This window comes from Trematomus bernacchii, unplaced genomic scaffold, assembly GCF_902827165.1.
Source record: "Trematomus bernacchii unplaced genomic scaffold, fTreBer1.1, whole genome shotgun sequence".
Lineage (NCBI taxonomy): Eukaryota > Metazoa > Chordata > Actinopteri > Perciformes > Nototheniidae > Trematomus > Trematomus bernacchii.
The window spans coordinates 15,370,873-15,396,048 of NW_022987727.1; the positions used below are offsets into that span (position 1 = coordinate 15,370,873).

Consider the following 25,176-nt stretch of genomic DNA (forward strand, 5'->3'; position numbering starts at 1 on the left):
AGTTGGAGAAGATAAACAATGTTGAGTAAGATAAAAGGGATTTCAGCATATCATTTCACTTGACAATCTTGCCTTGCTAGTGTAACTTTTTAAATAGTTGACACTTCAAAGTGTTCTTTGTGTCTGTGTGTGGAAGAAGGAGGGGGTGGGTGGTGCGCTGCCACTCCGCAGAGACTTCCCTGGGAGTGTGTGTGTGTGTGTGTGTGTGTGTGTGTGTGTGTGTGTGTGTGTGTGTGTGTGTGTGTGTGTGTGTGTGTGTGTGTGTGTGCACTAGATGTTCCTAGTGATGTACCAAAAAGTTAACCCGATTAACTTCCAGATCAGAAACTTCGTACTAGTTTATGAGGCTTTGTCTTCCTCTACTCCTCTGAATATTACAATCAATTTACAGTTTATACCCTAAGATGCTTAAATGGACTACATTAAAGCTCTTATCTCTGCAGAAACATACTGTACATCCACTATGCTTCTCAAATCCATACCTCTAATTCCAGCCTGGAAACAAACAACCGAGGGATTGAGAGGCAGGCGACTACAGAGGGAGATAAGAAGTGTCCAATACACAGAAAATATTTCACAAAGGATAAGCAAACCACTTTTTACCTTGATCGTCTTGGCGGCGACAATATTGGACAGATTCTTCTTGGCCAGCTGAGAACCTTTGCCTGTAGGAAGAAAGCTTGGTCCCTGCGAGAAATGATAAGACATAAAAAAAACATTATCAATAAAAAAAACATTTTCTTCGTTTTGCTTTTTCTTTTTTACTGGAGGCCGTAAAACCCACAGTAATCTACTGGAGATAAGATTTGTAAACAATATTCATGTCTCACAGTCCTTCCGGCATCAAATTAACTGTTAAGTAGACATTACATGAAGACATTAACCGTATAACTTGCCTACAGAATAGATCAGTGATGTTTCATATAATAATCTGTGAAATGTATTGATATTTATATCAGTGAAATGTACACTTTTATCATTGCTTTACCTCTTATTCCCGCACTATTCCCACACATCTGTGGACCATTCAAGGCCAATCAATATTAAATGTTTTTCTCATAACTGAAATTGGCAGTGTGAGAAACCAAGGTAATTCTGATTGTGTTACAAGCCTAAAACGGCATCCTTACCATTCCTTAACATGTTATTATATGTTGACCGTTCCATCCGCATTAACCTCTGGTGTCTTTACCTGTAGAGCCATGGTGTGGTCGCAGATGAAGCTCTGATATTTCAGGGGAATATGGAGGCTCTCCTTGGGCCGGAGGTAAACCCTGGGACCTGGAGCACCTTCCTCCAAGTGGAACATGTTCTCCTCCAGCCGGGTTGGAGTTTTGGTTAGTGCTTTGAAGTAACCCCACTCCTCTGTATCAGTGATGACACTGAATGGAAAGATTAAAGGACATGAGAGACATGAAAGCAGGCTTTTTAAAAAATATCTTTAAGGGATCCATTTAGGATCAGGGCTCGATTTGTTACCGTATCAGGAATAAAACCCTTACTGCTTAACACTGCTCCTTCTACAGTATGATAAGATGGTTCCAAACAGAACATTAACGGAGTATGGCCATAGTGGTAAATAAAAGACATTGGATTCAAATCAATCTGTATCCAAAATCTAGATCAAATCCATTAGAATCAAAGGGAAGGTGTGCAAAATCGAAATGGTTAATCATCTGGAGATCCTGAATATGCTCAGTAAATAAAATCAGTGTACATATTTTTTGTGATTTAAATAGGTCTTGAAAAACGTGAGTCTCCCCTCTGGATTGCTACCCTCACCTAAGGTGCTAAAGAGTGGTTCATGACCGGAAAAACAAGATTGTGAACACATGCGAAATAAATAGGTTTTCTCTGGAGGGATGAGGTGAGAAGTTCAGTCATTCAGGAGGAACTCGGTTGTAAAGCCGTCACTCCTTTTCATAAAAAGGAGCCAGTTGAGGTGGTTGCTAGTAAGGAAGTCATCTCATGGTCAACTGTTTTCTTAAGGCCAAAACAGTGGAGTTTAACGCAAGAAAATTAAACAAAGAGCTGTAACTCACAAAAGCTAAAAGGAGGTGCTGATCTGGGCAAAGATAGTTATTCTTGAAAGGTTCTTGACAACACATCTTCCCATTTCACATCGTTCTCACATAGGGAAGTATTGTTTATATGTGCAATTGTTTGACGTGTGACCATTGCAAACCACAGTAATTATTCATTTTATACCAGATCCCCTCTCTAAGAAAATACAATTTCTTGAGCACTGACAAACAGTACTGATCTCCCATTCTGACAATCTAATTCTAGTAAAGTTCATTGTAGTGCCAACAATTGAGGCAAGCTTATTCCAGAGTTGAGCAGTCAATGCGTTCTTTTTCAGTACAGACCAAAGCTTTCATAAAAGTGTATAAAGGTCAGAGAAAACCCCTCTCAATCTCCATCAAATGGATTTCTATGGAGGAAAAGCAACAGGATCAGATAAGACTTTCCAACAGTGGGACGTCTTGTCTCTCCTTCCTTTGAATGCAAACAATTCCATGCACAAATGCATAAAGGGGAAGTGCTGATTTAAACTTCAAACACGCCAACCCATGGGCATGGAGAAGAAGGATCTTTCTCAATAGGAGAGAGAGAGTTTATGAATTCTTTAGGGCCCCACCTCACTTACTTTAGGGAGAGATGCTACAGTCAATTCCATGACACTAACCTGTATATTCCCACCTGTGCACTTGGAATAAAACATGTTATCAATGTGTGTCTGTGTGTGTGAGAGATTTTTCCCTCAGCCTTTCTGAAAAAATAAATCATAGGGTAGATTCCCATGTTCTATTTTTCAAAAGAAAATAGGTGGTGGTGGAAGGTGGTGAAGAGGACAAACAGACTGAGGTAAATACAGGAAAGACATAATGGGAGTGGGAAATAATGAAAGATAAAGCAGCAGTGTGGACATCAGCAGAGGAGCTGTCATCTCCTCTCACTATGGGCCAGCAGTCATGGCTCACACTGAGGCCAAGCGTAAGAGCAGCCATGCAAAATGGATGGTAAAGGTAGCAAACGCGTGCTCCACTTCAAGAGGAGGCTCGAGGCTCTAAACCACTGCAGACATCAAAGCTACAGCTAGCCTAGCCTCTCTCTAAGTACTCTTCCTTCAAAGCCTGACACTTGATATCAGGATGAGGCTCAGACCTTTTTTCTTTCGGTAGAAACAAAGTGCTAACCCAAGGCCTTGTCAAATATTGGTTAAAATATTGACAAAGAAAAGCAGCCTCGGCCCACTGACCATGCTATGGTTCACACAGTCCAGGAGAGTACAGGTACGGGGGCCAGTGTTTTTGATTGTGTACATATTTTCCAGTTCTTCAAACACATGGCAGACTAGTGTAAGAAAATAATATATCATTTAAATATGGCTAATTAATGTTGTACATTTCAATAAAAGGTTTGCATAACACAATGACATGTAGAGGAGTGATAATTACTTGGAATTCAGATCAAAGGATTTCTTTGGAATTCTCATCAAAATCCATTTACTTTTCAGGAACATTCCCTAATGCAACCAATGACTTTTAGTCTGTGCCTGTGTGTTGCACCCACAGACTATAGGTTTGTAGTAAATAAGAAACACTGACAACATTCAGAAAATCAGACAAGCAGTCAGTGCCTCTGTACCAGGAACAGCAAATGTTTTCCTTTCCCTGTGTCCACTTCAAATCAATTCAAACACCATGAAACAATTCCATCTGATTAATGATAAAGACCTAGAAGACATTATACAACAACTGAAACCCTCCCCCTGCTGCCTTGATATTGAGATTGCAGGTCTCCCTTGAAAAAGAGATCAATGATCTCAATGGGATTTCATCTGGATAAATAAAGGTTTGAATTGAATTGAATATTATTCCAACAAGCACTTTTCAAAAGTGTTTTTCTAGAATCTAGAATAATCTAGATGCTTCAGTAATGAACAATTACAGGCCCATATCAAACCTCCCATTTCTAGGTAAAATCATTGAAAAAGTTGTTTTTCAGCAGCTGAGTCATTTCTTGAATTTAAATAACTGTTCGATGTGTTCCAGTCAGGCTTTCGTCCACACCACAGCACTGAGACTGTTCTTGTAAAGGTCTTCAATGACATCCACTTAGACACAGACAGTGGTGTGTGGGAGAGAAACCCCCTCTGGAGGGATCTTTGGGATTTTAACCTTTGCAGACCATTTGCATCATCTTCTCTTAAATGACTTATAATACCCTATTTCTCTAGTAGAACAGGTGGAGCATTGAGTAAAGAAGATTGTTTTAATGTTAACTAAATCATGAGAAAATGTTATCTTCCTTGTAAAAAAAGAGATATAAACCCAGAAGGCATCATTTGCAAATCATTCATCTGTGATGCAGGACCAGGTAATAATGACATTATTTAATGTTTTACTTAATCTCTTGTGTGGAGATAACAGTTGCATACAAACAACACACCAGAACACTACTGCAGATTTAATAAAAACACTGTTTAGAGCATTGCTTTCCTCAGTGAATTGTCCCAACATGAACTCGTTACCTTAATTTGATACTTGAAACTCACATTGCTGCAGTATAACACATTAAATTCAAAAGCTTCCTAGCTAATTTACACATCTCTGGCTGTTGGTAGAGGTGGCAGACGGTTTGGTGTAAAGTGTCACGCTACCTCATAAGGAAATATATAAATAAACTATCAGGGTGCTAAGCCGGAGAGAGGACAGATGCAGGGATTGATTACTCTCAATTAAACCTGGTAGGCCCGGTGGCCGGGCTAATGCCATAATGATTCATCCATGGCGCACCCCAGCCTTTGTTGATCAACGTGATGTATGTTAATCCAAAACTCAGGCATGAGCAGAATCCATAACAAAAGATTCAGTGCTCGGGATTAGCAATGACGCTAAGTGAAGGAAACAAACACGGCATGGATACCAAGAACGGGTGATCCAGGAAATATCAGCCATAATGGTTTCTATGTGTGGATTAAAAGGGTTGTTTAGCATCTCAACAGTTTTATGTTTGCATCTGTGTCAAGGACAACTGATTGTGCTGCTGGAGGAGCTAGAAGCTTCTATGGTTATAGGCCTGCAGTGTGTTTTGAATGGAGAGAAATGTCGCAACTAGATTGCAAACAGTCGATACAAATCTGAATTTATCCTATCACGTCTCCAAACTGGAAGTGTTTAGGTACAAGCATACACACACATCAATGTGTACACGCCTACACACACATGCATCATATCAAAACTGTGAGCGGGCTGTGAGTCAGACTCCCACAACCTGAATAAAACACGCAGTCACACAAACATCATCTTCACTTGCTGGTGGTGAAGTGCTTCATAATTTACTTCAGTTTTACCATTCCTTACAGAATTTGAAGTTTGTTTATGTATGTATTTCTATACTGCACTGCAACACAACCATATAAGCTTTAGTAAAAAAAAGTATGTATTATTAAGTATCAACACTACAGTGTCAAAATACTCAGTTACAAGTAAACGTTCTGCATTCAAAATGGTATTTAAGTATTACATGTACTTCCTTACATTCCACCACTGGATACAACATATTCTGAACAACAGAAACAAAAGATTGAGAATGGAAAAGGCTGCTCCCTCTAAATTGAACCTTTGACTAATTGGTCGTTTTGGTCAGTTTTGGTGCACACCGTATTAATGCTAGTCAACTGAAGATGTATACAGTCACAGACGGTCCAATATATAGCTGTACATTTTATGATGGTAGCTACAATTCTAATTTAAAAATGTAAATTCCTCAAACAAAACTTTGTTTTCCAATTGCCAACTAATTAGTGTAAAGGTGACAATGACAAATGGAACGAATCTGCATCATGAATTAGTGGCACTATTAGCTCCTACTGATGTTTAATGGAGCTTTAATTGACCTTTTTCTATAGAGTCAGTCTTGGTTTTGAGAAGCCTCCAAAAAGGAGCACTTTGAGTTAGTTAGTGATAAATGAACTGCAGAATAGGATGCCACTTGAAACTTGTTATACACAGTACTAACTATAAACGTCAGGTGTAGAGAGTCATCTGTTTTCTTCTTCCTCATGTGTTAACAATGACTCATTTCCAGTGCAATGCTGCTTTACTGCCCTCTTCTGTTAAGCATTCTGTATTCACAAGGTGTTTTAAGCAACCCTTGAAGCTAAGACTAGTGGTGAAAAATTCAGAGGAACTAGGGAAGGGCTAAAGCATCCCTTCAAAGAGCAAAGCACTGGATTGGATATGTCTCACATTGGGGAGATTCAAGCGCGAGGATGCAGCATCCTTTCCTAAAGCTGGGTGAAAATAGGTTCTGTCTTTGCACTCCCACCTTTGGGAACACATTGAGAACATGTGAACAGTTTCACTGTGCGGCTAATGGGGAGGGGGGTGATGGAAAACAATCACATCACAAAAGCACATCATCACAGTCGGAGGTGTTGGACTGGGACACCTATCAATGTACAAACACGTCATAGTGTTCTCAGGTTTCCTCTTTTTACGTGGAAAATGATCCCAGTAAACAAACCAGAGTCTTACCTGAACTCAGGGTCGTCAATGTGAACTGTGACGGTCTGAGGTGTGTTAAAGGGATTTCTAAGGACGAACTCTGTGTACTCAGCAGAGCCCAGGCTGGCGTAGAGCAGGTGCTGGGTAGTAATGGCCTGGCTCAGCATGTTGGCGATACACTCTGCCTTGCTGTGCTGTTCGCTGGGTTTCATCTTATTAAGTCCTCTGGCCAACCCTGCTTCCTTAGTCCGACCCTGTCAAGAGCAAAGGAAATTCCAATATCACAACACAATATCAGGAGAGTAAGATATGTAAAATTATTATTCAAACTTTCCATTGTAACATGAAGCACAGTCTACAAAGAAACGTCCTGGTTTGACTTGACTTACCGTACATGCTTCAGTTTGAAAACACAGATGTGTAGTGCTACAAGACACTATTACCAACATTTACCAATCGTTTTACCATCTGACGTCTTTCTATCAATCTTGTTTTGTTCCGGAATCTCAACAACTGTTGTATTGAAAGGCATACAACAACATATTCTTCATGTACAGTCCCTCCAAGGCTACATTCTGATCAGATGTTATAGCTGGAACATGATGTACTTGGAATGGATGCTTTTCCAGCAGGAAAGCTTTATGTAATAAACTTTACCTCATGGCAGTGTTGAAACCACCTTTTCAAAACCTTTAAGGCCATTATATTTGTCAAAGGTTTGGCAAAACAATTACATACATTAACAATTTCCATCGCTCACTAAGTAAAAGTGTTGGAAAATAATCAACATAATATACAGAGTTTTAGCGTTGATTTATTCATTAGGTTTCTAAAGCTTTGTCCCTCATTAGAGGTTAAAGAAAACAGAATGGCTATCTCTACTTTGCTAATTTTTTTGCTTTACCAAATTAGGTTGTGGCTATGAGCGCAGAAAAGTCTAATTGAATTGCAAAGCAACTCCTCAAATCTCTTTCCTGTGCAAGCAGAGTAATATTCCACATAGTATCGGCTGTTACTGAGGTGTGAAACAACTAAAACACAGGTCTCACCACAGGAAATGCGATGTGTAAAATGTCTGAGACAGACATGCACCACAGCCAAAATCACATTTAGCATGTGCACCCATGAGTGAAAGTACAAGATGAGCTTTCGGGTAGAAGAACAATTAACACCCTCTTGTACAGTCACTGAAACACCAGGGTTGAAGGGCACACCCCCCCGAGAATTGTAACACAGGCACGCTGTCTGCGAGACGATCAACGCCTCGATGAAAACTGCCTCCTGACATGTTTCGGGGCAAGAATGAAAGCAGTTTCTTTGCCTTTGTTGTCAGTTTGAGATTTGAGACGGCCTGTGGTGGTTCTGCTTTACAGATAAGCAGCCATTCCTGTCTCCCCAATGGCCCAAGTTCAACGTTTGAACTAACCGTGACCTCCGCCTCTTCCTTGCCCTCCCGTTGATGGACGGCGGCCATGCAGTCGAGCTTGCGGCGCACACCGTCGGCCTCGCTGAGGTTGTGGTCTGCGGGCACAAAGGAGTCCGATCCGATCCCGCGTCCGAACAACGGCTCGCTATCCCCATCCATCTCCAGTCTGTGTGCTTGCGCAGCATTCCTCGCTGTGAAGGAGAGACAGGCCGCAATAATGAATATATTAACTGAACAGAGCGCAATGTAATCTCTTTGCCATTTTGACCATATGTTCTCAAAGACCCTCCAAATGTCCAAGGGAGAGAGGCGCTGACAGATTAAAGTATTGTTGGAGCACAAGGAACAACAGCTTGAACACAGACAACAGTCCAGTCAAACAACTGGCACCACTACAACTGGGCCAAAGCCCTACTGCTGGGTAAACAGACTGCCTCCTTCCTCCTAAATTATCTTTGGAATGTATCCTTTGCACCAAACATCACATTTAAATACCTGATTCATCTATGGTATGAGTCAGTAATCCAGTCTAATTTGAACTGGATTGAAATGGGAATACCCGTGTACTAGAAAATATTCAACAAGAGCATACGCCAATCCCACTCTTTGAAAAACAAAAACACAGAGCTGTCTATATGAACTAAAACTAAAGGAAGATGAATGAAGCACTGCAAAAAAAAGGCCAAAAAGTACCAAATGCTAGTTGGGATGTACATTTATAATCCGATATTCCAGAAGTTCTTGTATGACTTTAGGCATTGAATGGAAAATTAAAAAAAATTCCGAAAAACCTGTTTATTCCCCAAAGAAAGGCTTCAAAAGTATTTTGGTATCGGCTCTGTATCTCGTGTATCTTATTTCCGACATGAACTTTCATTAAATAAGACGCTTGCTGAACTGGAGCTTAGGAAAACACATACATATTGAGAAAACACGAGCAAATTAAGAAAAGGCCATCATTGGCTTTTGCAATTTGGGAAGAAAAAACAGTTGCACATATATGAAACACAAGCACATTAAGAAACAGATTCAACCAAAAATGTAGATTCCCAGGAGGCAACTGTTAAGATTGCATGATGCCAATATTACTGGAGATATTTGTTATTCATCAAACGTTAAGACAATTAAAAACGTATTGTGTTCATGAGTTTTTAAGAGTTCCCTGGAAACTGGTTTTGTGTTCTAACTCAGTTTTGTTTGTTCTACGCTTATTGCAATTTGTTTCTACTTGGGTTATGCATTACATTTTTTACAGATGGATGTGTTGTGTTCTAAAATATTGATGGTTTCTTCATCATTTTATCTAACAATACAAACAAGTTTTCTTTAGCTGCAGTGAGTTGAGCTCTCTAGACTAACATAATTAACTGCTTAATGTTACGACAACCAATGGCATCTAACCAGACAACAGCCCCCACTATCTAAAACTAGTCATGCTGTATTTGAATACAAAAAAACACAACAGGTTAAAGGGACGACACAACATAAACTGAAGTATATTAAAAACACACTTTTATTCAGGTTTTATTCTTTTTTCTTGCCCCACTCTAAATCCCTGACATTTCTCCCCAAGTCCTCTTATCTGAGAGGCATTGAGTCGTGTGCCAGTCACCTAACCAGATAGTGTCTGCTTCCTTTAGAGCCACAGGCAGGCAGGAGTGGGACACACACCGACACACCCACCCACCCACCCACACACACACACACACCCACACCCACACACACACACACACACACACACACACACACACACACACACACACACACACACACACACACACACACACACACACACACACACACACACACACACACACACACACACACACACACACACACACACACACACACACACACACACACACACAGCGTTGCTAACTGTTGCGAGTGGGCTCCAGTGAAAGCAATTAGGGTCCTTGTATTTTTAAATGCCACGGGAAGGTGGAGTGGAAAGAGCAAAGAGTTCAGTTTGTAAGAGAGACAAGAGCAGTGGAGAGATGGTGGGGAGGATGAGGGAGACAGGTAAGAAACAAAGCAAACAGTGAACAGACCGTGTCTGCACAGTAACAAGACACGAGCTGGGAATAAATTATTGCAACAGTTTGGGGAATATGTTTGGAGTGAGCATGCATTTATTTGTAAATCCAAGGCTAACAGCACATGTTTGTTTATCTGTGAATTCATATGAATATTTATGATCAGTGTTTTAGTACGCAAATATATGTGAAATGTAATACAATATACAGTATAACAATGTTGAGGTCTGTTCTCCTCAGGGTGTGATGTAAATGTAGATCTGCCAGACTTAAAGAGCACATATGCATATCAGGTTCATATTTGTATTTTCTGCCTCTACTGTGACATGTTTCCATGCTTTAATGTTCAAAAAGCTCTTTATTTTTCTCATACTGCCTGTACTGCAGCACCTCTTTTCACCCTCTGTCTGAAACCAGAGCTCTGATTGGTTAGCTGGCCGGCTCTGTTGTGATCGGTCAACCACTTAGAGATGTCCCGCCTCTTTAGCCTGTCCCTTACACAATATGTTTAAGAAATTCCATCTGGAGGAGCTTTGGGATTTAGCCTTTGCAGACCACATACCTGCACAAAAACATATATTACACACTACAAGATAGGGAAAACCCCAAAAAACATAATACATTTTTTTTTGTATATTTCTGATGCTTCTAACTGCATGTGTGTGTCTTTGAAGCATAGTCCTGTTAAAAGGACAAATTAAGGAATACAAATCAGTTGACTGGAAACAGCTTGTCTAATTGAGGGAAAAAATTGCTTTCCCCGAGTGTGTGTGTTCCTCCACTTGGACTGTGGCGGGCCACCAGAGATGCTTCTGCAGGCTCAATTAGGCTGAAAATTGAGTGGTGCAGTGGTGCAGCCAAGAGACCAAATGTGAAATGGATCTGGTGGTGTTGATAAAAGCAGCAGCATAGTCACCGCCCAAATGAAAGGCACTAATTGCTCTGTGGCGTAGAATCCACAAATATACATGTGTTTAGACATACAGTACACTAAGTGGAATAAAATGTTGGCTGCACGGTTAATGAAAGTGAAGTTAATTGATATGTTAGTACATTAACACTGACAGGATCCACTGGGCTGTGGATGAAAGTGCTTACCATTGAGTCGGAGGGTATTTCTCGACGACAGGCTTCCTCCTCTGAAGCCACCGGTGACTACGCAAGGCGTGATGATGTGAGGATGGGACGGCATCACGTCTGCTGCCTTCCTCTTGCTGGGATCTACAGGGCAGCCTGTAGAAGGGAAATACAGATTATAAAATAAAAAAATTAACATCTAGCGATAATATCAACATGGAAAGCACCTTATGGAATGTGCTTATTAAGTTCATTCATACCCTAAAACTTTTCAACAGCAACCCATATATCAAATCAAATCAAATCAAATCAAAGTTTATTTATAAAGCACATTTAAAAGCGATTTTTGGTCGGGCCAAAGTGCTGTACATGTAATAACTACAATCACATAAAAACACATTTCTACAATCACAATAAAAGACAATAAATTACAACAGATATTTAAAAAAAAACACAGGGAAAAGTCAGGAGTCGTGCTCCGCTCTGACTAAAAGGCCAGGGAGAAGAAGTGTGTACTTCAAATACTACTACAAATATACTTTCAAAACTCTGCAGATTCTTCCCGTGTTGTCATTATCAGACAAGCTGTATACTGTGTGTACATGCAGACCAGCGCAACCTACAGGAAACAAAATCAATATCTGTTACAAGTTTGACAAGTCCGCTGTTTTATATGTGTGATTTTGACACTTGTGTCACTTGCTAGCGTTACTAAAATAATCAAAAACGAATGGGGAAGGATTGTATGAAACTAATTTACAGTGGATAAACTTGACTCAATGAGATGACAAATTAACATGCTGCCCCCCACCCTCTGGAACTCCCTTCCACAACACATCAGAGACTGCACCGACCCCCCCACTTTCAAAACACTGACCAAAACACACCTCTTCAGAATGGCTTTTAATTTGTGGATTATGTTGTGTTGCTGTTTTAATATTTTTGTATTCTATTTTTTCTCGTTTTATCACCACTGTAAAGCGTCTTTGAGCACCTGAAAAAGCGCTTTGAAATTAAATGTATTATTATTATTATTAAAGCTTTTATAGATTTTCTCTTTTATTTACTTTAATAAGCATTTAAGAACTAAGTGTATCATCATTGTCAACTGGTCAGACAAGCAAGACGGAGTGAATTGTCTGGACAAAAACTGCTTTGCAGAAAAAAGGACTTCATTTAACTTTTGAACTACAAACATTTTTGGAAATATTTCATTAAAGATGACTTAAGACCCCATTTTAAGGTCCAAATTATCCTGGAGGACAGTCTTGAAGAGGTTTATTTTTGTTGTTGATGTTAGTGCAGGTTGGCCTACAACTGTGAGTCTCGAACTCATTTGAGAATCATTGGGTTAATGACATTGTTTGTTTGAATAAAATAAAAGAGGCACTTCACATGACTGAAACCAAGCATTTTTTGTTTCAAACTGATGAATAGCAGTGGTTGCTAATGAGCAAAAGAACTAACAGGGAGAAAGCTCCCCTACAGAGACTTCAATGAGGAATGTGAGCCTTGCCTTTTTGATCTTACATAAAGCCTGAGGTTATACTGACACACTACCAGGATACTAACTGATAGAAGAAAAGTTGTCTTTGTTTAACTTCTAATTAATTATATTTAAAGACCAGATCAGACATCCAGCTGTGGCTTTAGACTCGGGTGTTGCCACTTTTTGAAGTAACAAGCCAAACCAAGATCTGAAGCCAGATCCGACTGGTTTGGCAAAAAAATAAATCAGTTTTAGCCAAAGTTCTCTTTGAAGTCACATGTGAGACAATACATTTCCATTGTAGACAGCGCCAAAGCGAACAGAGTCCAGGTTAAACCCTGGCTTAGGCAGGATCAATACATGAAGAGGAGCTGACAGCAATTAATTAGTGGCTTGAAATTGCCAGAGAGGTCTGGACACCGAAAGCGTGTCGATCTGATTGATGTGTTGGCCCCTGTCTGTTTTTGGCTATGGGCTGGGTGTCAGAGATGCAGTAAGACAACTCAATATACAAATGTTTTTAAATTCTACATCCAGCCATCAAACAGGTGCGGGATGACCACATTGTGACATTTTTTTTTTTTTTAAAGAATACTGAGATTTTTGAATTGTCCAATCATGTTCCATTACAGAAGCCTGATTAACCATGAATCACATTTGGGGGTTATCCTGCAAAACAGCCTCATGAAAAAACAGAGTGCCTCTACCTTTCTGCCCCTAAATGGCCAAAATCCTCATTCCCCCCCCTTTTTTAAGTCCAGTGGACCAGTGATCACTTAAAGGTGTGCTTGTACACAGACAGTAAAGGATGGTCACTATTACGTTTCTTCTAGCAGTAATTCATTGTGCCCAGAGCCCCAACAGTACAGTAGCTGTGGGAAAGGCTTGCTTATGTTTTTCAGCAGGGTTATTTTGCAAACTTCCTGGTATTGAAATATGACAGATAATTGCTCACAATGTCAAACAACAATCCCAGCTGGCAGCAATGTTCCATCTCTAAGAGAGAATCTTCAAATACCACAGGTCAAAATACATATTTTATTCAATTACAGGTATACTGAGGCCCACCACTTGTAATGAGTAGGACACAGTTTACAATGGTTGATTGAAGAAGTAATTAAAACGAAACATTTTTTTTATTTTAATCACAGTGCCCTTTAGCCGCTTTTCACACCAAGTACTTAGTACTTAGTACTTAGTGCCGGCACTTAGTGCCTGGCACTTAGTACCCCCCATGGCACTAAGTACAGATCGCGCTCACACCGGAATAAGTTCCCTGAGGGAAGATTACGCAAATGAAGCCGCTGACGCCACTTCTTCTGCTTTGGGTTTACTGGGAAGGCCGCAAACCACTTCACGGCGTATACTTCCAACCCGAAGTCCCCGGCCGGAAGTCCCCGAAGTTGGGGACTGGCTTCAGTAGAAGCTGCTGGGAGTCCCAGCAGCTTCTACTGAAGCCTTCCGAGTAAATCGCCAGAACGCCGACACGTCCTCATCACTCCACCGCTCCCATGTTTTTTTTTGTGTTGCCATAAGTTATTCTCTCTCCGTTGGTGCGCGGGGCTAATGCTAATGCTAATAATGCTAATGCCAGCAAATACAATGGCGGGCTTCAAAAAACTTTTCAGAGTTTTACGGGGCGTGGTTTGCAATTCACCCAGCCAATAGAAATTGGGTACTTTTTCTCCCCAGGATAGTCCCACCTCTCTAGCAGGCACTAAAAATGGGGGGTAAAAGTTCCCGGCACTAAGTACTCTTTTTGGTGTGAACGCAAAATAAGGGGTACTAACGGAACTAAACGGGAAAAGTATGGGGAAAAGTACTCCGTGTGAACGCGCCTCTTGACATATGCTCCCATTACTCCCATACGTTTTTAGGCATCGGAGATTCACACATACCGCTTGAGGAGCTTAATTGGGGTGTAAGAATTTTAAGCAGTTTCCGAGAGAAACCTAATTTCGGATGCTTTTAAATGAAATATGGTGAGTGCAGTAATTAAGTGGAATCGCCGCCAGAACTCACTACCTCAGTGAGCCTGTAGGAGTTTCCGAAAGAGGAGCCGAAAGTACCCTCCAAATCTTTAGAGGCAAACTCCTTCAATCAACAAACTGATAATGGACGGCAGCTAAAATGAGTAATGGGGAGCTGCTGTTGCCATGCAAACAGACACAGACAGAGCAGCTCTGCAGATTAATGGGCGAGGTGTCTGCCGTCCCGATGCATCGCCCTCATCATCCATCACCCTTCCCTGGCCACACGACTCCGGCGAATGTATTTGTTTGAGCTATATTCCCAAATATCCCAATATTACCGTGAAGACATTACTTCTGCTGTCGTGTAAACATCTCCAATCAATAACAAAGCCATGGAGATTTCATTCCCAACGCCTCGTTATTGGCCTTTTAGCATGCTTTCGTTTGTGTGCAAGAAATGCTTGATGATGGATAGAGTATAATAAGCCTGCAAAGGACGCGATAAGACGAACGTGCTACTTGCCAACAATAAAACAAATGATTGAGCTTGATGATGAGCCCAATTATGACCCTGTGATTTAATCAGTCAATCTTTTTAATTAATCGGCTATCACCACAGCATCGTCATCATCAGATAATACCTGCTCTAGCGCTAATCTTGGTTGACGTGGACGTCTTGCTCTCGGTCACATTATCTGTCCCTAAGTGCTGAATCACACGGGCAGATTGTTAAAACAGAGCTGTTGATCCTCATCAATGTGATGTAAGATAATACTTGTGTTGCAGAAAGAGAGAGGCGTTGGCTGCTTCGTGCTGTCTGTGTGCTAGGAGAGTAATTGTGAACAAAGTGCCAGGGGGCTGAACTCTATCAAATGTATTGACTACCTCTCCCTGCACCCCACCTTGTACGCCCTCTTTGCTCCACTGGCAGTTCTCGAGGTTGAGTGGCCCCAACAAACCAGTGATTTACCGGCCCCAGAACAAATGTGAGCAAGCAAGCAAAGTAGTCTGCAATATTGGATTTATTCTGCCTACCCGTTCCAGGCCACTGACCCTTCAGAATAACCAGATTCCCCCTTTCACCCCAGGGCTACAAAAAAGCAAGTTTGATAAACTTGGACCTAACCGCAAGAGCTTTTTAACGAGTAAGACGTACTGTATGTGCAGCCCTTAGGGAAGCCACTAGCTAAACTAATTGTTAGGTACATTTCACTGATATTTTTGTTCCACTGTTGGCAGCTTTAGACAGGGTTTTCTCGACTCTCGCCTGCTGCAACAGACAGCCTCTCCAGGGTCTTATCAGGCCGCAGCAGATGAGGAGCACTGTGAGGTCTGGGAGAAGGTTCTAATCTGTCTTCTCTGTAGTGAAGCAGATACATGCTTTCTGTTGGTGTGTGTGTACATGTTTGTGTGTGTGAGAACAGAAAAAAACCAGACAGTGAAAGGTAGTGAGAGCTGAAGAGAGAAACGATACAGACACAGCTCAGTCAGCAAAACAATTTCCAAAAACAGGTTTCCACCTTTCTGTTCCTTTCTGCTCTCCTCTGGAAAATAGTACCAACATTTCCATATTGGATATTAAAAAAAGCGTACTGCCCTAATGTTTTGGGCAGTATGTAGCTAATATTACCTTATCATAAAACTTACCTCAACAATGTGGTGTAAAAATAGAGTTGGACCATCCAAAGCTATAAATTGCCTTAGTAGCCTTGGCTAGGACATACTCAGTTGGATCCTGTCAACGATAACATTTAAGTGATTAAAAGATGTTATCAGCCAAAATAAGTACCAATTTGTTGCATTAAGCTGCCCCTAATCAATAATCCAAATCAATTTGATAACAATCGATCATTCTCAATGTGTTATGTGAAAAGGGTCGCTCACAGTAATGAACACACAAAGATTTCTCACCAAACTTTGTAATTCACCATAGATCTATTTAGAGTTTTAACGTCCACAAACTCCTTGTTTTCCAGGCAGAGCTGTTCCTGCGACGGAGTTGTGATCACCAAACAGCAGACAAAAATATGTCTAGCTAGTGTTAATTATGGAGCATCTAGCATCTTAATAAATATTGATGACCAAAATTCAGATAAAAAAATGGTGGACACTGGCCAGAAACATAATTCCAATTGAACAGTATTGTTGCTCCATGTCTGTTGGGTGTGTCATGGGCAACCGCATTGTATGTTTTCTAATAATGTAGCGTACAGATTTAATCAAATTCTGAACCAATGTTACATGGAGATGGCTACATTTCTTCCTGCCGATAAATATGTCGTTTACGACGTGTTTCCTTTGGGGTGCAAATCAAACATATGGCAGGAGTGGCTATACGATAGTTCATGGAGAATTGGAACACATTTAACTTTCTTGCCTACATTTGCATTATCCAAAACAAAATACTTTTGCATTTACTTTCATCTTCGCTTAAACCTTTAAAAGCACCATGCTTTGTGACCAGTCCTACAGAATCCTATGACGCTTCATTACTTTAGAGTTACGTTATACCCCTCTGTCATACGTTTATTAACATGTTCTACAGCCTAAATCTATTCAAAATTGCTTGTCTTCCTTTCATTCATTACTTTTGTATTTAATCTATCCTTCAGCTTTTATGCATATGCCATCTATCTATGTTGTGTTTGCTTGCCTTTGTGTTCCAATGAGATAATAAAACGAAGGCCATCAATTCATCCACAGTATCTGTCTGTGGGAAAGCTCTGGCTTTACAATCAAATGACAATGTGGAATTACAAAGATTATTCAATGTTTTTCTCTATTTACCATCTTTGGGACAAAGTTGCTAACTCATAAGGACAGTTTTGGGCTTGACTTCAGCCAAATTGGACCCAAATATAATGTGGACAGGTGCTACAAATATAAGAACCAGTTTCCATTTGTGTTAAGGGTTAAGATCTCTCTCATCTCTTCCCCCTGGCCTCTATCCTCCATGCTCCAAGCTGAGTTCATGGGGATTTAGCAGATGAAATCAATAAAAGATTGAAGCTTCCTCTGGATTCACCCATTGGATCAGTTCATGGGACGAGCAGGGCGGTCGTCATGGTTTATGCACTCCTCATCTGCTCCTACACTTCTCTGTGTGGAGTACTGTTTTTCCCTTCCTCAAGACTTCATACCACAGCAAAACTAAATCCCCTGTTGTTCGTGGCCACCATTTCACAACTCTCTATTATTCTGATTAAGCCACTTCCTTCAGTTCTTACCAACGCTATTAATAAAAGCTGCTTTACACAATGATTGAATGGGCCTGACAAGCGTACAGTATATCATTAGCGTTTTAATTAATTACGTACTGACTCAATCCCACCTGTGATGATTAAAAAGGATATCATTCGGTGTTTCACTACAGTCTTTTTTTATTCGGAATGACAGTCTGCCACTCACTCTTTTCCAATAAAGCTAATTCTGATGATTCCCGAACGGGGCGGAGTAAAGACATAATTAATAGCATGCATGACCTGGAACATCAAATAAGAAAAGAAGGAGAGAGCCGTAGTCGGGGACTGCATTGCTTTTGATTATAATGGCAAGAATGATCGTGATAACTAAAATATCTCAAAAAAATCTTTCTTAGGATGTCTACGTGAACCCTATAGCTAATGGTTTAATGCAGAACAATAAACAAAAGATCACTAATGGAACTACAGGCTTTACTTACGGCTCTGCTGATCAGACTTTCTCTTTTATACAGACTGTCTTCATTTCTTTTCTTCATGAATTACGATGACTTCATTCTGGGCCATTTTTCTAATGCTATTAAGTTTCTGTCCACTGCATTTGTTTCAAATTAAAAGCCTATCAGGATGGGAGGGATTATACCCTGTGAGTCCCTGGAAGGCTTTTAATATGACAGAATCTGTACAGCAAAGTGTTGGGTTCAATGACAGTGGCTTAGCAGAGATTAAAGGGAGGCAGCCTCTACAGTATAACTAATGAAAAGCAGGAGCAGGTCAGAAAACAGTGTAGGATCCTTATTTAAATATAATAGTGAACTAGAGGGAACATAGAAAATGGCTTCTGTGTTATATAAGCTAGTTTAAAAAGGTTAAGCTAATAAAAGGCCCTAGACTAAGGCTAATAGAGTGATGCAGTGAATGAGATTCAATTTGAAGGCCGACTACGGAAAAAAAAAAAATTGGATTTTGGTATAACTCAGAAATTAAGCTTTGTGGCCAACAAACGTTTATAATAATCTCAAAATAGTAACACCCACTTTGTGATTTTGGAAGTGTAAACGCAACGTGCGCAAATAAAAAGCTAACGTAATGCTAAAAACAAACTACAGTAAATCACATGGCTGTGCATCACCGGCGTGATGATGTTTAGTATTTTTATTTAATAATTTATAGATATATATAATAATAAATAGAAACCGCCGTTTTTATGACACAAAGAAGTTTCGGACAATCACGAGTGGGGTAATAATTGATGCATTTTTCTCGTAGATAAAACGTGAAATTCTTGTAACCAAAAACACATAAAAAACAAACATTGACTTTTCATTTCTGGGTTGTAGGAAACATTACTGCATCACTCTTAAAGAATGTACTGTTCACATTAAACTAGCCAAGATGATCATATAGAAATGGCAAACTAAACAGGACATTACTTTAAATCAACAAGATCCTCACAACAAAAATAACTGTCAGCCTCTCTGAAGGACTGCTTTCCCTTCCTGTCACACTGCCATACTTATTTTCTCTCGCTCTCTGTGCCATTAACCATTTTTTCAAGCAACCTGCGACCTTCCTTCACCTCTCGAGCTGAAATCAAGGAGCTGTATCTGCAAACTGTCAGCACAGAAAATACAGCCTGCCATCCCGCTAGGCCAGTGTGCATTTTTGATTCCATCCGTTAGAGTGGGGATTTAGGGGTAGTAGAATTTCTGCAATCCAGAGAAGCCATGTAATCCTTCTATTGAACTTGAAAAACCACCAAAAAATTGGAGTTCTCACATGATGTCAGTGATATACTCCTCCTGTCCGCCTCTTATTTCTGCCACCGTGCCTCATCACACAACCTGTCCACGCTCTGCTACACCTGCCTGTCTATATGTATGCGCGTATGCATGAGTGCACGCTTTTCTGGCATGAGTGAGGGCTTGATGCCACACATGCTCGTGTGTGTGTGTGTGTGTGTGTGTGTGTGTGTGTGTGTGTGTGTGTGTGTGTCCTTCCTATCAAATCTCTGTCAAAGTCTTCACAAAGCGGATCAATCTGCCGTGCCGTGTGTAACTTCTACATTTTTCAGAGATGGCTTTAATGACAGGGCTACCACCCACCAAATTAAGAGTATGTATTTATTAAAGGTCGATGACAGGCGCAGGGGGAAGAAAGAGGAAGATAGAAGGGAGGTGAGAGAGGAAAACAAATAGAGGGAGGAAGAGAAAGAAGGCTAAATGGATGAACAGGTGAAAACAGGAAGACGTTATAAAGAGAGGAGTGTGCATGTGAGGAGCGACAGATGGAAGCAGAAACAAAAAAAAGTGCTTGCGAGTCCTCCCTCCCCAAATTGATTCTGACTGTCGGCCAGGGCGCCTGATGGATATCTGAGCCTTGATTGGAATTTACATGCCAGACGCTCCCCCTCCCCCCATCCATCGCCTTCACATCCAATAACCCAGCGTGCTCTCAACCTGCTTTGAGTGATAAGTGCTGGAATATTTAATCCCAATGACACTCTCCTAAAGCTCAGAGAAGGATGCATTGTTTATGAGAGGAGGAGGTATCGTTTCAACAGTTGATTAATGGCAAAGGAAGCTATCGTCAGATGCCATCGCACCGCGGGGGCACGCTAGGCCCAAATTGGATGAGTGTGAAGTAGTAGCAAAGGTGCTCAGTTGCTAGATGGAGTGGAACTATCACACCAAGATATTTGGCGCAGTGTTTGCTTTGCAAGCCTGCACACACCTCTGGAAAATGGGAACTTTTGTCAGCAGCAGAGGCAGCCCTGGGGATTCACTGTCATTTCCCAAGTCTACACATTACTTCATAATCTGAAGCTCCAAATGGGATATGTCCTGAATATAAAACCCTATTACTATATATATCCAGGCTTAGAAGTTTTGGGTGATATTGAAGATTGATTTTATTTTGAATGATAGAACAAATACAATTTCCTTCATTTTTAAAGAATGAAACTACCAAAAAGACCCCATACCCTCTTCTGTGTCCCAATGGGAGCAGTACTGGGTTTAACTGCAGTTGGAAATCACATACTGACGGGATGATTACTATACTCAATCAGTATTTACTGCATACTGCCTACCTAATTAACTTTTAAGTTTGATTACTGCTGATCACACTGAAGAGCACCCATCAAGGGTTAGGGTTAGTCATGTTAATGTATCACATGACCAGCTAGCGACTCTGTCACATCACAGCAAACATCACAGCCATTTTTTTTAAAAGATGTTTGGATAAGCATCATTTTAAAGATGTTGTTTGGATTTTCTTTTAATTTTTTTTTTTTATTATATCATAACTTAGTACTTTTTTTTTTAAATGCATGTCACATATTAACATATGTAACATTAAGCTGTCTGTGGCTCTTTTTCCTGCTGTAACTACGCACATTTCCCTCCGTGGGACTAATAAAGCTATTCTGATTCTGATATTTGGAATCCATATTTAGAGCTTTTGGCTGGTCTCAATGCACCAAGACGCAATTCATTGTGGGACAGTATTTTCTTCACCATAGTATTTCTGGTGTACACACTGAAGTGGGAACGCACTACATAGTAAAAGAACAATTAGTTGTTGTTTTTATAAACTTAATTTCAACCTTGAGTTGAGATCATTGTGTCCCCAGGAATTTGTATGTTTGGTCTGTCCATTTGTTGTGATCCTACCTTAATGTTGGGCATGGGCATGTCAGTATTTGGCAAAGAAGTATTTTAACAATTCAATGTGAGTACTTACCTATGTTTCCAGTGCGTACGTGCAGCCGCCCCCTGATGATGGTCTGGACTGTCATGGGGCTGATGGTGGTCCGTTGGCCCGGATCAGCGCTTGTCAGCAGGATGTCCTCCACTACATAATCTGTGGTCAGCACCTCCACCTCCTGAAGGGCCTGCACTGCCGATCTGCCCTGACGCAACATGAACTACAAATACAAAACAGAATGAGCGAAAAGTGCTTTTAACACAAATATTATTATCAATCCTTGTGGGAAAGTGATTTAATGAAGATGAACTCGCAAAGAAATTAGATCACATTAACAAAAATGAACAGTTTGATTGATCGCTAAATGAACAAGGTCAAAAGGCCCTTCCCAGTTGTAAAATACTCCCTTATCTTTTCTCATTAAACGCTTTACAAATTTCACCAAGCTGCAAAACAAATCAATTTTACATCAAGGTTGGCAAGAGATTTTCTGTCCAATCAATAAAGAGCAGAGATGAAAAGACCAGAATTAAAAATCCCTTTAATGTGCGGTTGTTTTTTCTTTAGAGGTTAAGATACAGTAGGAGGGAAATGTCTTTCAGTTATATCCTTGAACACAGAGCACAAACAGTATTTGTTTACCGAAACGTGCAACATATTTCATAAAATAAGACCATTTGCAATTCTTCTGGTCCCAGTAGACATACATTAAAATCATTAAAACAACTATTTTGTAGTTGTAAATGTCATTTTTGTGTATTAGAGGCAACCTGGTTAATATACAGTTTACTGAAGCATTTCTGTATTTGACATTCTATTATCAGTTTTCTCCGCAACGCCTGGTTCACTCTATTAAATGTGTTAGAACAATCTGCAGACGCTGCATGAATCCATGACAGACGCACTGCGATACGATGAAGGTGTGTCACGAGCTGACAATGCATGTGTAAACAGGATGTTTTATTTTCCTTCGATGCAAAACTCTAGGGAGTTTTGTTCTGAACACGTCAGTGGGATCGGAATTTGCTTGTAATCCTACAACAAATCATTTTTTTCTCTATAGTTTCCAATCACAAGTCGACTTCGGTCATTTACCTTGAGCTCGATGGCGGTAGAACCTATGAGGAGCAGTGAGTCGCTGTCCCAGATGTCGATGTGCATGGTGTGGAGGGCCAGGTAGCGCAGGAACCAGCGCTTCTCTCCTTGCCTTAGGAAACTTTCATCTACTTTGAACTGCACCTGCAGGCCCGGGGAACCTGGAGAGGAGAGAGGAGACTTCAGCATGGAGGGAAATGATTTACGCTGTTCAGAAATTATGACAATATGACCAAAATAGTGTTGTTATGCTAGTTGATGGCTGTTTTCCCAATCTGGAGTAACAAGCAACTACTCTACAGCTTTGTAGATAGGATTAAGACCAAGACATGGTCTTTCTTCATAGCTACATTCACTATAAATAGTGACAGAACAATGGATGAGGTAGGCACATAAGAAATGTGGTATAAGTCACTCACTATTGATGAGAATTGTTTAGAATGAAAAGCCCAAGACTGTACAGTATGTAGAGCTAAAAAGATCATCTTATTAACCATTGAGTTGATGGATAGGAACATACTGTAACTGCCAACTATTTACAAAAAATTGTTTCATTAATTTTCTATGCCAACTTTCCACCTTCCAGCTGGTCAATTGAGGAGATGTGTTGTTTTGTCTCCTGCCATATTGAACTAAATGATATTTATGTTTTGGAGTGATAGAAAGACCAAAACAAGACGTCTTGATATGTCTTAGGAAAATGTGCGTTTTTTTGCAGACAATTTGGAGAGATAATAAGTAGAGTAATTAACAGTTAACATCTTTTTTTTTGCAGCCCACCTTGGATGTCATTAGGGTTAAAAGGGCTTAGGTCTGGAAAGTGTACTATCCTGTCATTAAGTTGTGACAACCTAAAATATCTGAATCTTATGGAAGGGCGACATAAAATCCCTCCTTTAAATTCGGACCCATTTGAGACTTTGATGGAATGGCAAATTGATAGTCGACACCACCAAAAGAGCTGTCTAAAATACTGAACCGTTGCATGTTTCCACTGCCAAAAAACCCAATAAATATGCAAAACCTGGAGAGTGACAAAAAACAATCTATGATCTGATCACTAATTTATCTTTTTGTATTCATCCAGATGGCTTTGAATTCAGAGGGTGGGCCCTATTATCTGTAAGCAGCTGTCAAACTTGTGGACAGATCTGATCCGGTGCAGGAGCCATGTACTGGGACTCATTAGGTCTGATGATCGCGCTGCATGGGAGTACAATAACCAGGGAGCATGAGGCCATTTCACACAATCTGAAGCACCCTAGGGTTCCCATAATTCATGATAATGGTGCCTAACACTGCCAAGAAACCTCAGGAGTGATTTTCTGAACAGCGGGATAAAGTCATGACTTTAATCAGCACATCCACAATGGACCCTTAAGAGGAACACATTCTGGCCTTCATTGCTCTAAAGCAAAAGGGACTTTTTTCTTCCTTTTTTAAAGAAAAATGCTACACATACAGTTTGAATCTGCTCTCGAGACAATAAGCGGCTATACATTTCGTTTTTATAGCGTTAGACATTTGCTATCATGTCCAATCCTGCAAGGTCGCCATTTCATTTTGATTAAATCCGATTGGACCAAAGCCATATTTGTTTTGGAGTGCAAAACGAGCGCCCTGTGATTCTTTGATGACAGCTCTGCGATGCATCTGTCTCATCCTCAAACTCAGAGCGCTTCAAATGAAACTGACCCAATCAGTGATCCACCTCAGCTGGTGAGGGGGTACAATCAGTCAGCTGCGGCCCCAAAAACCAACCTGCAGCACTGTGGTATTGTTACCGATGTGTGTGAAAGGTGTGATGTGGATCTGTGCGCCGATTCTCCCCAACATATCATACCTCCAAGTCCGTATCAAAGCAACTCCCCCCACCCCGCTGTCTTTATTCCCATAAGTTGAACGTGCGGAGAAGCAGCTGGCTGGATAGAAGTGGAGTAATGAGGACCTTTGGTGACAGCCCTGCTGTGTTAAAGAGACCAGCAAGCCCCTCCAACCTCTCTTCACACATCAACGGGTAGGAAACTTTTTTTTTTCATACACACTCTCGCAGGATTTCTTTCAAGCATGCATGCAGTCAGACAGCCTGGTATGATTTAGTTTCTCAGAGTTTTGTTAAAGTACAATGCCAATGCATGTAGCAAATTCCACGTTCAAACGATGTAAAGATCCATCATTTGCTATTGGTCCAAATGACTACCTGATTTGAAAATAACTCTTCCTACAAGGTCCATGTAGAAGCTGTTATGGAGCTTTTCACCATATCCAATGTACTTTAGTGGCAGAGGAAGTTTGCACGCTTGCTTCACATTGCTCTAAATTCTTATATAGTCTATTTCATTTATTTCATACAAGACCAAAGGTCACTTACTAGTGTGGGAGACTGGTTGTGGTCTGGTACTTTTTGCTCCTGTTAGATGCAGATGAAAGCCCTGCAAGCTTTTTATGGGACCTAGGATTATTATAGATCATATTTCTTTTTAATTATATGGATACTGACTATTATATTATATATGGATGTTTTTCAATCAAGAGCCAGGAGAGTAAATCTTTTTATTTATTCTACCAATTCAATTCATATTAATACAGAAAATTAATGAAATAGACAATCTAAAACAAAATAAGTAGAAGAATATTTATTTTGATGTCATACAGTA

General features: G+C 40.4%; 1 protein-coding gene across 1 annotated transcript in view; it reads right to left on the reverse strand.

Annotated features, from left to right (window-relative positions):
- nphp4 (nephronophthisis 4) overlaps positions 1-25,176 on the reverse strand; it is a 183,892-nt gene that overhangs the window by 18,770 nt on the left and 139,946 nt on the right. Inside the window, exons 17-23 of the mRNA XM_034145454.1 lie at positions 22,520-22,680; positions 21,461-21,644; positions 11,076-11,210; positions 7,942-8,132; positions 6,546-6,769; positions 1,193-1,382; positions 604-687 (exon numbers count right to left, since the gene is read on the reverse strand). Of these exons, the coding sequence (XP_034001345.1) occupies positions 604-687; positions 1,193-1,382; positions 6,546-6,769; positions 7,942-8,132; positions 11,076-11,210; positions 21,461-21,644; positions 22,520-22,680 (1,169 nt within the window). The remainder of the gene's footprint in view (positions 1-603; positions 688-1,192; positions 1,383-6,545; positions 6,770-7,941; positions 8,133-11,075; positions 11,211-21,460; positions 21,645-22,519; positions 22,681-25,176) is intronic.